This window comes from Drosophila ananassae (assembly GCF_017639315.1).
Source record: "Drosophila ananassae strain 14024-0371.13 chromosome 4 unlocalized genomic scaffold, ASM1763931v2 tig00000061, whole genome shotgun sequence".
Taxonomy (NCBI): domain Eukaryota; kingdom Metazoa; phylum Arthropoda; class Insecta; order Diptera; family Drosophilidae; genus Drosophila; species Drosophila ananassae.
The window spans coordinates 3,419,015-3,434,523 of record NW_025319038.1 but is presented as its reverse complement, the minus strand read 5'-3'; the positions used below and the strand labels follow the sequence as shown (position 1 = coordinate 3,434,523).

At 38.2% G+C, this 15,509-nt stretch overlaps 2 protein-coding genes across 7 annotated transcripts in view; one reads left to right on the top strand and one right to left on the bottom strand.

Annotated features, from left to right (window-relative positions):
- Window positions 1-15,509, top strand: part of LOC6506053 (fibulin-2) — a 483,847-nt gene that overhangs the window by 310,025 nt on the left and 158,313 nt on the right. Inside the window, exon 9 of one of the 5 annotated variants that reach the window (XM_044717734.1) lies at window positions 10,442-10,476. The exons of the other annotated variants lie outside the window; for them this stretch is intronic. Within the exon in view, the coding sequence (XP_044573669.1) occupies window positions 10,442-10,461 (20 nt within the window). The 3' untranslated portion in view covers window positions 10,462-10,476. Of the gene's footprint in view, window positions 1-10,441; window positions 10,477-15,509 lie in introns of those variants that run through there. 5 annotated transcript variants of the gene reach the window in all.
- Window positions 3,171-4,588, bottom strand: LOC116656346. 2 transcript variants are annotated; one of them, XM_032455790.2, is made up of 2 exons: window positions 4,424-4,588; window positions 3,171-4,340 (listed from the first exon to the last, which is right to left on the bottom strand). In XM_032455790.2, the coding sequence occupies exon 2, from the start codon at window positions 4,259-4,261 to the stop codon at window positions 3,248-3,250; it is 1,014 nt and encodes a 337-aa protein (XP_032311681.1). In that variant the 5' UTR covers window positions 4,262-4,340; window positions 4,424-4,588; the 3' UTR covers window positions 3,171-3,247. The 2 variants fall into 2 exon arrangements, with proteins under 2 accessions (XP_032311681.1, XP_032311682.1); XM_032455791.2 differs by having other exon boundaries at window positions 3,171-4,170.

Sequence of the window (15,509 nt, the reverse complement as noted above, 5' to 3'; positions counted from 1 at the left end):
AAGAGGCCATCTTTGATCAACAGAGGCCGAATTGTCTTCCACCAGGACAACGCCAGGCCACACACATTTTTGGTTAAGCGCCAGAATCTCCGGGAGCTCGGATGGGAGGTTCTTTTGCATCCACCGTATAGTCCGGATCTCGCACCAAGTGATTACCACCTATTTTTGTCCATGGCGAATGAGCTTGGTAGTCGGAAGTTGGCCATAAGAGAGTCCTGTGAAAATTGGCTCTCCGAGTTTTTTGCCAATAGGGAAGCGAGCTTCTATGAGAAGGGCATTATGAAGTTGGAATCTCGTTGGGAACGGGTCATCGACCAAAACGGTGCGTATTTGACCTGAATCGCATTATTGTAACCAATTTTATGAACAATTGAAAATTCGATAAAAGTACCGCAAGACTTTTTTGACAATATAATATACAATATAATAATATCTATAAATATATTTATAATATAAACTGTCACTTAACAGCAAAAGTACATCATTTTCGTCTCCACCGGAAGTTCGCTTTCCTTTTTTGTTTTTTGGGCATTATGTGGCCACCACAGCGAAGTTTGAATCAGGGGATTGAATCGAAGTGAAAAATTTTTTTCGAGAAATATGTCATTGCCATTTGCCATTGCAGAGAAGTTTTTATACCCTGCAGAGGGTATTATGATTTTGGTCAAAAGTGTGCAACGCAGTGAAGGAGACATCGCCGACCCTATATAGTATATATATTCTTGATCAGGATCACCTCCTGAGTCGATATGAGCTGTCCCGCCTGTCGGCTCCGCCCGGATTGGATTGTTTTACCTAAGTGCGGTGAAAGGAAAAGAACAAAAAGGAAAGCCCACCGGTTTTGTGGCCGGTGTTGGATCCGTGGAGGTAAGGAAGTGCGGCGGGTCAGTTATGAATTCTTGCCAAGTTATCTCTTTCGTGACTAGGATCGGCAACGGGATAGACACTACCGTAACAGAGGGAAAATGAGGCAGCCCCAAGAGGTCGGAGCGAATCTGAGGGACTCCGGAAAGCGCAAAGCAGCAGGAAAGTTCGCCAGAAAAGTACCAGTTTGTACAACGAGTATCAGATAGACCAAAACCGATAAGCTGAGAAAAAAAAAAATAAAGACTCAATCGGCGGGGTTGAATCGATAGGCCCACCATCAAACCTTTGCACGAGCGGGCAGTTTGGTCCCAACCGCGCTCGATAGCGCAAAATTTTTCCTCGTCGCGAATCGTAGTAAAATTAACCGAAAAGACCACCAGTTTTCCGGCAGAAAAGTGACCCGAGAGGACCCAGAGTATTTCGGATTTTGGCGAGCGGGCAGTTTGGTCCCAACCGCGCATATGGAAAGACATATGAATGTGAATGTAATGTTCTAATATAATACCAATTTTAGTCACAAAGAAAAAAAGTAAATGAGACCGAAAAAACGAATATAAGGTAGAACAAGGAATGTTCGTTCGTAGAGCGAAGTATGTTGATTTTAAGTGCCGTAGTTCAGACACTGAGCAACGAGACGATTCACTCTGATTTCGCATGGATGCTGAGGAATTATGCTGGAACTGTCGCAAAGAAGGCCATCGACACAAAGAATGCCGAATGAAGCGCAAAGTGTTTTGTTTCGGCTGTGGCGCCCCAAATAGCTACTTGTCCGAATTGTTTAAAAAACGGGAAAGCGAACACTTTCAGCGATCGACAGCAGGCAATTGTTCCGAAGGACAAGTCGACAAACGGGGACCTGAACTAGTATGTCCAGTTCAGACTTTAGACCCTGCGAGATCACCTACATATGATCGGATAAAGGAATTTTGGCCAAATCTGGTGGTTCCACAAGTTGCAGGTTTAAAACCGAACGTGAAAGAAAAAGTGGTATCTAGAAATATTAAAAGAATATGGGCCTATTGGAACAATGTTAAAACTATAAATACAAGCTTCAAACGGCCGTAAAGTACAAGGGAGAAACCAAGAATGTCGAGTTCCATATCATACCATCCCTTAATCGTGATTTGTGCTTGGGTATTATGTTCTGGACAGCATTTAGTTTGCTGCCATCTTCCATGCAAATATCAAAAACAGCGTCAAATTTACATAATCTGACGGAGGGTCAGCGATGCAGCCTAAGCGAAGTAATTTCGAAATTTCCTTCGTTTGCCTCTTTGGGATTAGGAAAAACAACTTTTATTTCTCACGAAATCGACGTTGGTGATGCTAAGCCAATCAAACAATGTCACTTTCTGGTGTCACTGGCGGTTGCAAAGCTTCTTTATAAAGAAATCGATCGAATGTTGGAAATGGGGGTGATTGAGGAGTCTCAGAGCGCGTGGTCTTCGCCCGTTGTCCTAGTACAAAAACCCGGGAAAGTACGGTTGTGTTTGGAGAGTCGTAAAGTCAACGCTGTTATCAAAAAGGATGCTTATCTTTTACGCCAAATCGATGGAATTTTATCTCGATTTCCAAAGCCAATGTATATCTCTAGCCTCGATTTGAAAGATGCCTATTGGCAGATCCCGTTGGACCCAAAATCTCGGGATAAGACTCTCTCAACTCTCTTCCTTCACTTCATAGCGAACGGTCGTGATTATTTTTTGCGCTTGCGATAAACTCTATTTTTGCCAAACGCAGGTTTGAAATCTTAATTTAAACACTTTGTTTTCATTATTAATATTGTGTCTTAATATTAAAGTTATACCCGTATCGCTACGCGCTTGTGCAGTGCCATATTTGGGTGAGCATTTAATATTAAAAAGTCGCAATCCAAATATAGCTCTGCTTCTTTTTTTACTCTCTGCCTTTTTAATTTTTGCAGTTAATTCTGCTCTTATCTTTTTGCGCACATTTCTTTACACTTGCGCTCTCCCGTAGCTCTTTCTTTTCTAACTCCCTCCTCTACCTACCTTTTATTAACCTTAGTTGGTACAGTGCACTATGGTCCCAAATCCCGATTTGGTGGCATAAAATCGAATATTGCATCTATCGAGCTGAAACTTGGCACACTTCATTAATAGACCACTCTAAATATTTAAGCAAACTTTCAAGTAAGTTTGACCACGCCTACTCCAACAGCCAATATACACATCATGACGTATACGTGATGTTTTCTTAAAATTTGTTTTCTTAAAGATATTTTTATTATTTTCTTTTATTTTATACTTTTTTTTATATTTATAATAAAGTTTTATTGCTTTTTGTTTATTTTATTCTATAGTAATCTGTTGTTAGAAGTCAAAACTAAAAATATAAGTGTAAGCATATAGATATGTATTCAGTAGTTTTCTACGGCTAATTCAAACGAAAATGGATTTATTTCATTTGATTCAGAATCATCTGAGTCATCTAATAGATCATTAAAACTTTCGTTATTAACAAATGACTTTGTATTGCTTTGAACAATATGATGGGGTGCTTCTAAGAGTTCGATTACATCTTGGGGAAGCGGTTGTTTCTTATGACGTGCTGTCCTTTTCTTAATACCCATACTTGAAATAAGTGGATCTGATGAGTCCATAGATCTGTGTGGTCTCAACTGTAATTTAGCTTCCAGAACTTTTTTGTAGTTGGGGTATATGTCGCAATTATGCAGTTTGCTTATTTGACGAATTTCTTTGTACAATTGTTTGCTTAATGAATTGTCTATGAAAAATTCCAAAGCCTCATTTATTGTAAGAGGTATTGGTTCTGCTGTATGAAGCTTTCTTTTAGCTTCAGTTGCCTGTGCTTCAGACCTATTACAATTTGCAAGTAAAAATGCAACACTATGTTCACTTGATTTCCTTGCTGATATTGAAGCTGCGTATATCAAAAGTTGCGTATCATTTTCATTCTTAAGCGCTACTTCACCAGCAAGTTTTCTTTTAAGGCGCGATCCTCCTTCATCATAAGTCAGTTTTGGTCTTCCCTTCTTTAAATTTTCCATCTCCGAGTGATTTTCCAAATGTATTTTAAGAGACTTTAATAGCCACTGTGAATGCTTTTCTCTGAATGTTCGCATATTCCGACTGCACTTTTGCAGGTTTGACGTAACAAAAATTTCAAAACTTCTTATTTTTTTATTTATTTCACTCCTTTTGTCGTCGCTTAGTGTACATTGATCTATTTGACCAAATACAAATTCAGTCAGCGCGGAAGAGTGGCGCCCGCTGTCCATCCACACGTCCAGCAACGTGGCGTGACAGAATTCAAGCACATCTAAATAATTATAGCATCGGAAAAGCCGCAAAAAGCCGCAAACGAAACTATTATTAAAATTTAATATAAAGTGTCTACTATTGTTTAACATACATTAAACAACGCACAAATACGCACAACACCTTTTTTCCTCTACAGAAGACGAACACTTTTGTCAGCTTTTTGATTTCCTTGGACAACACAAAACAGTACAATTATATAACGTCAAACAAATTACCACACAAATTGTGTTTATTATTCGTAATTTACATACCTCCAACTTCAATATCCATTTTAAATAATAGAAAAATATTGTTTGGTTTAGATTTGCCAAGCTCTCAAAGTTATTAAATATTTCCCGCCAATTTTGTCACAAAAATCAGCTGCTCAATCACCTGACTTTAAACATCTGTAAAAATTGCAAGGTTGCATTTTTGACAAAAATATTTATTGATACTTTCTATCTAGGGTATCTAGTTTAAATATATAAAAAAAAAATTCAGATTTTCTTCCATGAAATTTGGGACTTTATGCCACCAAATCGGGATTTGGGACCATAGTGCAGTGGTTGAAGGCTTATTTGTTTAAAATAAAAAAAAAACAAAAAATAATAGAATATTTAAAAATTATAAATTAATTTTTGCTAATTTGCTAATTAACTTTTTAAAATGGAATACAATGTTGTCTGCTCTTTAAAATCGTGCAATAAGCCGATATCTGCGTCCCAGGCCAGCATCTATTGTTGGCTATGCGAAAGTGTCTCACATGCCAAATGTGCTGGCCTTACTGCATCTGTCTCGGATGCCATATCCCGCCGTGTTGGCCTCCATTATTGCTGCAGTGGGTGCCGAGCTGTCCAAGATGAAATGAGATCATTCATGCGACAGACCAAGAGTGGGTTTAAAGATTTGATCGTTGGTTTCCGAAAAATCAACGATCAACTCAGTGCGCTGGATGTTCAATTCAATAGCCTTCAGCTGTTGAATGAATCTCCTAAGCGGAAAAAATCTGCTACTAGGGAAGTTGCAGCTCCAGTAATCGCGGAACAGCTTGATCCTCCCGCAATAATGCAGCCGCTCATTTCCCTTGCTACTCCAAGAGCAGGGACGGTAAATGAAAAGTTAGCACCCGAATTTACCGTAGCAGAGCAAAATTTGTCTGCTTTGTCCTCCATGGCATCACTCCAAGTGATTCCCAGGAATACCCTTGAATTAACCCCCATAGCTTCCACTAAAAATGGTAACCCGCCGCCCGGACCCCCGGAACGGACTGATGCCGCGGTATTACCGACCGTGGCACCAAAACCATTACAGGTAATACCACCTGTTAGACAAATATTTGTCTCACGGCTAGCCCCCGATACCTCGGAGATTGATATCTCGGCTTATATCAAAGCCAAAACCAAGGCCGTTATTAGAGTGGAAGACATTAGGAAATTTAAATACTCCTACTCGAGGCGCATGTCATCCTTCATGATACGTGTGCCAGTGCCGATGTTTGTGACAATATGTTCGCCTGGCTTCTGGCCAGAGGACATATTTGTACAAGAGCATCAGCCGAGTAAGGTAAAGAAAAAAAACTCGAAGCCTGCTGGAGTCAAGCTCCCAACATCTGTCCAATCCGACTCTTCAAAAAACTAACACGTTCTATCAATCTTACCTATCAGAACTGTCGGGGCCTACGTAGCAAGCTCCCTAGACTTTATTCTGATAGTCTTTCCTTTGCGTCCCATATTATAGTCTTTACTGAAACTTGGTTAAAGCCGGAGATCTTTTGCTCCGAAGTTTTTCCAAGTAGGTACACCACTTTTAGACGTGACCGACCTCTGCGAAGAGGAGGAGGAGTCTTAATTTCTATTGACTCCAATTTCGTTTCTGAAGAGGTAAAGTTACCAGAGTTTGGTGATTTCGAATTTATTTGCGTTAAAGTCATATTGTCTGCTCAATCATTGTTTATTACATGTTCTTACATTCCACCATCTTCCGAGCCGCCCACATACTGGCATCACTTGTCGGCTATAGAGGCTGTTACCAATCTTATGTCAGATATTGACCTTCTGATAGTTCTTGGCGACTTTAATTTACCAGAACTCAATTGGTCAATTACTGAAAATTTAACTTTCTTTCACTTTCCACCCATCACGATTTCACGGCGGGCATCTTTGACTTGTCCCTAGGCCAGATCAACCATGTTAGAAATTCGTTAGGTCGGCTTCTTGACTTCTTGTATCTTCTTCAGATAGTACCACACTTTCCAGAGCGTTGCCCCTCTCAACCCCTGAAGATCCATACCACCCAACGCTTGAAGTTTCAATTGAAACCAATTCTGGTGTCAATCAGAAGACTTCCTGCGTATCAAAGAAGATTCGTTGTTTTCGTAAGGCTGATTTTCGTAAACTTAATTTATTAATTGATACTTTTGACTGGTCCGATATTCTGGCATGCACTGATATAAATATCATCCTAGATAAATTTTATTTGACATTAAATTCATTTTTTGACTTAAGCGTGCCGTGGAAATATCCGTCCGCTACAAATAATCCACCTTGGTTTACAAGGTGCCTAACAAAATTAAAAACATATAAAGACAGGCTTTTAAATAAATATAAAAGAACCTGTAGCAGCATAGATTTCTCAAGATACTTAATAGCTCGGCTAAATTTCTCCGTGCATAACGCCGAATGTTATAAAAATTATATTCGCCGCTGTCGGATTCAGTTCACTCAGGATCCAAAGCAGTTTTATAACTTTGTAAACACGAAGCGTAAACATGTATCTTTTCCTTCCCTACTTACGTATCAAAATTTATCAGCGACTTCGGATCAGGCCATTGCGGATTTATTCGCAAAATTTTTCCAAACAACTTATTTACCTCCTAACACTTCAGATCAGCCATACGCTTACAACATTCAACCAACTAATAGTATATTTGTTCCATTTCTTTCTGAAAACAATATACTATTGGATCTTCAAAAGGTAAAACCAGTTTATTCGCCAGGCCCCGACGGAGTACCAGCCTGTGTGCTAAAATACTGTGCTAGGGCTCTGTGCAAACCTCTTCAAAAACTATTTAACTTATCTTTGGAATCTTCGATTTTCCCCTTTAAATGGAAGGAATCTTTCATAATTCCTCTGCACAAAAAGGGGAAAAAATCCGATGCTGCCAACTACAGAGGCATCTCAAAATTGTCAGCGATTCCAAAGTTATTCGAAAAATTAATAACTCCTCATTTGCAACACCTATGCTCATCAATAATTTCTCCATGTCAGCATGGTTTCATTAAGCGTCGCTCAACCACCACTAATTTATTGGAGTTAACATCCTTTGTTTTAGATGGCTTCCAAAAGGGACTTCAAACTGATGTTATTTACACAGACTTTAGTAAAGCATTTGATTCAGTTAATCACTCACTCTTGTTGAGTAAACTAAATCTTTTGGGATTCTCAACCGACCTCATTACGTGGATCTCCAGCTATTTAAATGGAAGAACACAGAGAGTCTTATTTAAAAATCAATACTCCCGCTTAGTCCGTGCCACATCTGGTGTCCCTCAAGGAAGCCATCTTGGCCCATTACTATTCACTCTTTTTATAAACGACTTGCCCCCATCCATAACGAACGCGCTGGTACTAATGTACGCAGACGATGTTAAGCTTTGTCTGCAATATAAGTTCCCGTCTGCCCAAAACAGACTCCAGTCCGATCTTGACAATTTTCAAAAATGGTGTTTAGCTAATGACTTAGTACTTAACGGATCAAAATGCAAACTTATGTCTTTTTATCGTACTAGTCCTCACCAGGCTTCGTACAATCTCTCTGGGATTGCCTTAGAAAAATTAACTCAGGTTAATGATCTTGGTGTCCTCTTAGACATAAAACTTAAATTTTCCGACCATATTTCTTCAATGGTTAATAAGGCTAAAGGTGTTGTCGGTTTTATTAAAAGATGGGCAAAGGAATTTAACGACCCTTACATTACTAAAAGCTTATTTATATCCTTGGTCCGCCCGATACTGGAGTACGGTTCATGTGTCTGGTGTCCCCAATACGGTGTTCATCAAGACCGCATAGAATCCGTACAAAAAAACTTCTTATTATTTGCTCTTAGGGGACTTAACTGGGACGCAAATCTTCACCTACCTTCGTATAATAGTAGACTCCTACTAATAAACTTACCCTCCTTAAAAAACCGTAGAACAATGCTGGGTGTCGTTTTCCTACACAACCTTATTAATGGTGATGTAGATAGCCAGCACTTACTAACACGCTTACAGTTTAACGTTCCGAATAGAAGGACCAGAAACTTTAGTCCTTTATTCTTAAGCCATTGTAGATCGACATATGCACAGCATGATCCCATTAGGATTTTATGTTCGAACTACAATGGTCTGTATAATATTATTTCTCTTTCCTCCCAGTCAAATTTGAAAACCTCCATTTTAAATTACCTACAAGAACCTACTAATTCTTCCTCGTTTTCTTTATAATCCTTCTATTTAAACTTATATACTATACTCATTATACTAACTCGAATTTATTCCCGCGATTCGAGCCGTACGTTATGCGGCAGGCGCCCCTCGGTCGGTTGGGCGGGAGGTGGGCTGTACGTATGCAGTGGGAACCGCGCGAAAAAAGACAGCCTTTACAATTCCGGGAAAGCCGTTGTACCAATTTAAAGTGATACCATTCGGATTGAATAACGCGTCTCAAACGATAACTCGGTTAATGGACAAAGTTATCCCGTCTGAGCTTAGTTATAAAGTCTTTGTCTATTTAGACGATCTCTTGGACGTCTCAGATACATTTGAAACCCACATAAAGGTTCTGAGTGTGGTGGCCGAGCAAATGAAAACAGCTGGAATCACACTAAACGTGGAGAAAAGTAAATTCTGCGTGAGAACGGTAAAATATCTTGGGCATATCGTAACAACTTCACATCAGTATCGGCTCCACTTACAGATTTGTTGAAGCCAAGAAATAAAATCGAAATTACTCCGGAGGGCGAGAAGGCGATTTTTCCTGCTTAAGGATATGCTTTGCTCCGCCCCAGTGTTACGAAAAGGTTACCAGACCTTTTTTTGTGCAAAGCGATGCAAGTAAGTCTGGAGTGGGTGGCGTGCAAAAGACAAATCAGAGTGACAAGTATCCCATTGCTTTTGTATCAAAAAATTAAACAAAGCCCAAAGTGGATCTCCACTCGCCTAGCTCGATGGGCTTTAAAGTTGCAAGGTTTCACGTTCAAAATTGAACACAGAAGTGGGAAAATGAATATGTACCGGATGCTTTATCTAGGGTCAATGAGGTTGAACTAGCTGCCACAGAGGCGATACACGGGCTTTTAATAGATCTGCAAGCACCGGAATTCAAGTCGGCCAAGTATTTAGAAATTTTGAGAAAATCAAGGCCAATCAGAATCAATTGCCAGATTTGAGAGTGGTAGATGGACTCGTTTATCGGGGAAAAGAACATGCAACAGGAGACCAGATGCACGATATTTTCAATTGAAAATTATGGATTCCCGAGGAGCTAGTTACCGAGGTTCTAAGAAAGAATCATGACGAGCCTCTTGCTTCTCATGGAGGTATTCACAAGACTTTGGAAAGGGTGAGGCGATATTATTGGCCAGGGTCTCCACAGGGTTATCCTACAAACTGTTGCGAGCTTTAGGGCTGTTGGAGGAAAGGTCTTTGGCGCTTTTAAAAGAGGACTCTGTGGAAATAGTCCGGAAAAAGGCTTGCGAGGTTCTGAAGAAACAGAATGAGAAGAAGGAGCGTCAGTATAACCTGCGAGCTAGAGAGTAGAGCTAGGGAAAAATCGAATCGATTAAATCGAAAAAAAAGCAAATTTTTATTTCAGTGAGATCAAAATTTTTAAATTATGAAAAATAAACTGAACTATGAACTTAAAAAGCTAAAAAACAAAAATTAAGAACAATCGGAAAAGTAAATAAAATTATTCCAAACATTGACTTTCCACATTTGCGCTTGGGCTCATTCCGTTCCGGTGAAACTTTCTGGACCTCCGATTCTTTATCAATTACTAAAAAAACTCAATAATGTATCAATATAATAATGCATCAATGTATAATAAATAATAATGCATAATAAGGAAATGAAATTCTAAGTACTTGAATCGCGATGCACATGCTTTAAATTGAACTTATGAATGAGACTCCTAAAAACTTATCCATTACTCCGATCCACCAACACTAAACAATCCTAGATATTTTAAATCACAATTTTAATTAACTTACCCGTATTTGCGTGTTTTCCTTCTTTTTTCTTATTCACAGTGATGACACTTTTTTTTTAGCCGGAGTTGCACTGGTGTGGGAACAGAGAAACTTGCTGCGACACTCAAGCAATTTGTCAGAATTCTCAGTAATGGTAGAAAAAACTACTAGACTTACGATTAATAGAATCTAATAATAGATATGTGATCATTAATATGCAAACGCAAAACAAAATTAATCCACACTTGTACCAGATCCTTTTAGCAAGAAATAGAATATTAATAAACGAGATCAAAATTTGATACTTACAGTCACATTAGCTAAAGTCAACATAAATCCAACTATTTTTAATCAAAATGATTTGAAGTCTGTATTGATTGATCACCCCACAGAAGTCCCCATTATTAGCTTAATTGAGCCATCTACCATTAAGGTATTTCAATCCGATAGCATGATAAAAATGCTAATGGCATACCCTAGTATTAAGACTACTTGTAAAAAGATCAAAATTTTTCGGGTATCACACCAACACACCATCCTGCAACTAAAGGAGAACATAGTAGCTGAATGCAACAACGACGTCCTAGCTGTTGCCGATTGCGTACTAATAACTTACGCATCATTCTGCAAGCCCAGTCGCGATCAAACACTCCCCGAGTTAAGACGTGCCTAAAATTTAAGCGGAAGCTGCGGTAGCACTAAAGCTATTATTATTCGATTTACAACAAAAAACGAAACAAAATAGTGGTTGCTGATAAGCACTAAAAAAGCGTTGTTGTAAACATAAACAACGACGAAGACAACACATCGGCTTGGAACTGGCAGACAGTAAGACCGAAGCCGAAGGCAATCAAGAGACAAAACCAAGTGTCTCCGATCCTACTAAAGAAAAAAATTGCTCTGGCCCATGCACCCAGCACCAGCTCCAATCAATACGCTCTTAAGCGACAGCATGCCAAATAATGGAATTGAAGACGAAAGCGAAGCACTGGACTCGATAAAGGAAAAAACCATAGATGAAACTGCCAAGCCGCCACCTATATTTTTATTTGAAGTCAGTAATATAAAAGGAATGCTAGCTTATCTCGAGAAAAAAATTAAAAAAGAGCTTTTCTTTTATGAAGTTCAACGCAATGGTCAAATAAGAATTATGGTTAAGTCTATTAAAGAATACAGGAAACTTGTTAAAACTCTTTCTGGAGATTTTGTCAAATTTCACACATATCAGCTCAAATATGAGCTCATTTTGAGAGAGAGTATTAAGAATTTGCTCTTCTCAACCGATATCTACTTAATTAAACAAGATGTGGAGTCCAAAGGCCACACTGTAAGAAACATAAGTAATATTAAAAGTCGTGCAACCAAAGAGCCATTGAACTTGTTTGATGGCTTTGAAACTTAGATGTTGAGCCCAATAATAAGAACTTAGATATATACAAAGTTAAACACATTGGTAAAGCAGTTGTTAATATAGAACCCTCCCCATAAAACCAAAGAAATTGTACAGTGCTACCGTTGCCCGGAATTTGGACACACAAAGTCATACTGTTCCACAACTCACAGATGTGTAAAATGCTCTCTTAGTCATCCCAGTAACATTTGTCCAAAAGACAAAGAACAACCACCAAAATGTGCCAACTGCAATGAAGATTATGCTGCTAGTTACAATGGGTGTAAAGTTTGTCAGGAACTTATATAAAAAAAATAGTAAGCGGACGCAACCACCTAAAAAACACCAAAGATGACAATAAAGGAAATGACTATGCTCCAACTCAATCATTTGCTCCGTCTAATAGTTCGATTCAACAACCCAAGGATTATCAATCATACGCTCAAGCTGCTGCACGAAAAAGTAACTCAAACACGTCCCTAAAAAGAATAGAACAGCTTCTAGAAAACAATTTCAACTTACTATTTCAGTCTATTCAACTATTTATTCGATATGATAATGTTACTTGTAAACTAGCTATATAAGTGAATATATAAATAAAATATCATTATTTTTAAAAATGAATAAAATTGACGTCATGCTGATCTCAGAAACTCACTTCACTAGCAAATGTTATTTTAGATATATTGGATACGATACAGAAAGAGCTGATCATCCGTCAGATAGAGCTCATGGGGGTGCTGCAATTATTGTCAATCAGGGCCTTAAGTTCCAAATCAATAACAGCGATTTACCTCCCTTCCAGGTTCACAATAAAAGAGCTTGATTTTTAAAACTTTTTCCAAGGACTGGGCACAAAATTTATTGTAGGAGGCGACTTAAATGCCAAACATCCATGATGGGGGTCCAGACTGACTAACCCGAAGGCATCGGAGTTATACAAATGCATACGAAACAATAAGATAATAACTTTGTCAACTGGTAAGCCTACATACTGGCCTTCTGATAGTCGGAAAATCCCAGACTTGATTGATTTCGTAGTATTCTCTGGAATTCCACAATCACATATGCGAGTAATGGAAAGCTTTGATCTAAACTCAGATCAATCTCCAATAGCTACTTGCAGCACAATAGCCCATATGTTGAAAAAGCCCTAGACAGTCATTTCAGCCTCTACAGACATTAACGCATTAAAGAGCTATTTAGACTCAGTTATAAGCCTGGATATTTCGTTAAAAACAGGAGAGAAGATAGACTATGATGTGGAGCTGTTCACAAACAAAATTTATAAAGCGAGCTACATAAACACGTATCATCAACTTAATCATCAACAATCAAACCAATTGTACCTTTCTATCGAGATTCGACAAAAAGTATAAAATAAAAGAAATCTGCGTAAACGGTGGCAAGAAACTCACTACCCTGCTGACAAAAGAAATTTCAACAAGGCTGCATCCGAGTTTAGACAACTCCTGTCGAACTTACGCAATGAATCTCTAGCTGCTTATCTGAGAAACTTAGATCCTAATTCCTGCAACAACGATCAAAACCTATGTAGGGCGACTAAATACCTAATAGACCAGCTAAAAGAAACAAAAATATTCGTAATAGCAATGGAAATTGGTGTAGGTCTAATACCGAACAAGTGGAAGCATTTGCACAATATCTGCAATCTATCTTTCAGCCCAACGATATTAATAATTCTATAACAGAGACGGAAGTAGAAAAATTTCTTGAGTCACTCTGCCAAATGAGCTTACCTATAACCAGCATCAAATATGAAAAAGTCGAAGCCGAAAGCAAAGGCTTGAACAATAAAAAAGCACCTGGTCCTGATAAAATAAACGGCATCACCCTGAAATGCTTACCATCAAAATACATACATAAAATACAGAAATATATCGACAGAATCCATAATCATGAAAATAATTTATCTTTAAGTCTAGTAGATAACATCTTATCATTAAGAAGACCAAAAAGATACCACATACTCGATCTCCCCGGTAGATAAATTCAACTAACAGAAACGATGTTATATATAATAGCGGGGTTCACTGGAAAACTGCTATTTTTGTTCATTTAATATTATTTATAAAATTTACTTATTGTTCACAAAAACAAAATGTAAATTAATGAAGAGCTTAAAAAAAAATTGTGCAAGCTGGCAACCCACGATATATGTGCTCTTGGAGCAAAAATAATTAACGAGTACCCAGCCATGGTACAAAATATTCAAACGTTCGTGAAGCCATAAGAAAGGTCCCAAGCATGGCAGCATCTATACTATATTCTAAATAAGAAAGGAAAAACAAAACAAATTAGAAATCATGTTATATGTTTCAACCAGGGCGTTCGAACTCGGATCTCATGATCAACGTGCTGATAAACGCATGCTTAACATCATGGCACCACCGGCCACTCAAGGAAGTTATTCCTCTTTTTTATTTCATAAGATGCCATTGGAAAAAAAATTATACATGACATCTATAATAATATAATTCAAATTACAAAATATTCTATCAGTGACTAAATATATTTGGCGTTTAAAATATACACGGAATTATTCTAAAAATCCCTAAAAGATAAGAAAAACAGATCGCGCATAAGCTCCAATTAAATCGCGAGGAAAGAGAAATTCATCATCAATAGAAATAATCCTGCACTCTACCTGGTCTAAAATCAATTATTAGCCCTTTTTTTACCGTTGCAGACGGTATCACTATGGACGGCAGTCCATGAGGTGACGACCTGCATTCCTTGGCATGCGCGAGGAGACTCTATATATAGCCGAAGAATTAAAAATTTTCTGTAGTCATCCTATATCAATGAATTGTACACCAATCGAAAAGTATTGATTTAATTAGATAATTGTTGTCCAAACATTTTCTAAAAGTCGTTTGGGTTGGGAGAAATGAGGGTGAAAGTGAACAAATTCTGAATCACTAAATTGGGGCTGGTGGAGACATTTTAGTCCCCAGATCACTTTGGACGGCAGTCCACGAGGTGACGACCTGCATGCCTTGGCGTGCGCGAGAAGACTCTATATATACAAATTATTCTAACAACAATAAAACATTATACTCCTAAAGACTCGAGTGTCGATTGGTACATCAACAGACCCAATCCGACACTTCGTTCAGAAGTTATTCAAGAAATTTGATTTTTTAAAAAAATATTCTTGTTCGGCACGTGCAAGAAAAACAAACAAAAAATCTGTCACGTGCCGAATAAGAATATTTTTTATATGCAATTTGGTACACCTATATTTTGGGTTTCGCATGCAGGTTCGTCACCGGTATTTTACCTCGTCGACGTTTTTTATATGATTATAATTTGGGTCAAAAGTGTGCAACGCAGTGAAGGCGACATCTCCGATCCCAATTTCTTGATCAGGATCACCTCCTGACTGGATATAAGCATTTCCGTCAATCTCTCTGTTTCTACGAAAAAGTCTCTTAGTTTAAAAGCTATCGATTTCAAGCTTTGCACATATACTTTTTTTTAATCAGTACGTAAGTACTGGCAGTACGTAAGTCAGAAACGCCGGTTTTCCAGAATTTTTAATCTGCTTATATTGACTAAGGAGGTGATCTTGATAAAAAATACTACTTTAAAGGGTCGGAGATGTCTCCTTCCCTACAATGCACACTTTTGATAAATTATAGATGCCTCTACAAAGGCCATATAACTGGACGATCGGAAATGACACATCCTTGATATTTTTGAAGATCCTTTTGA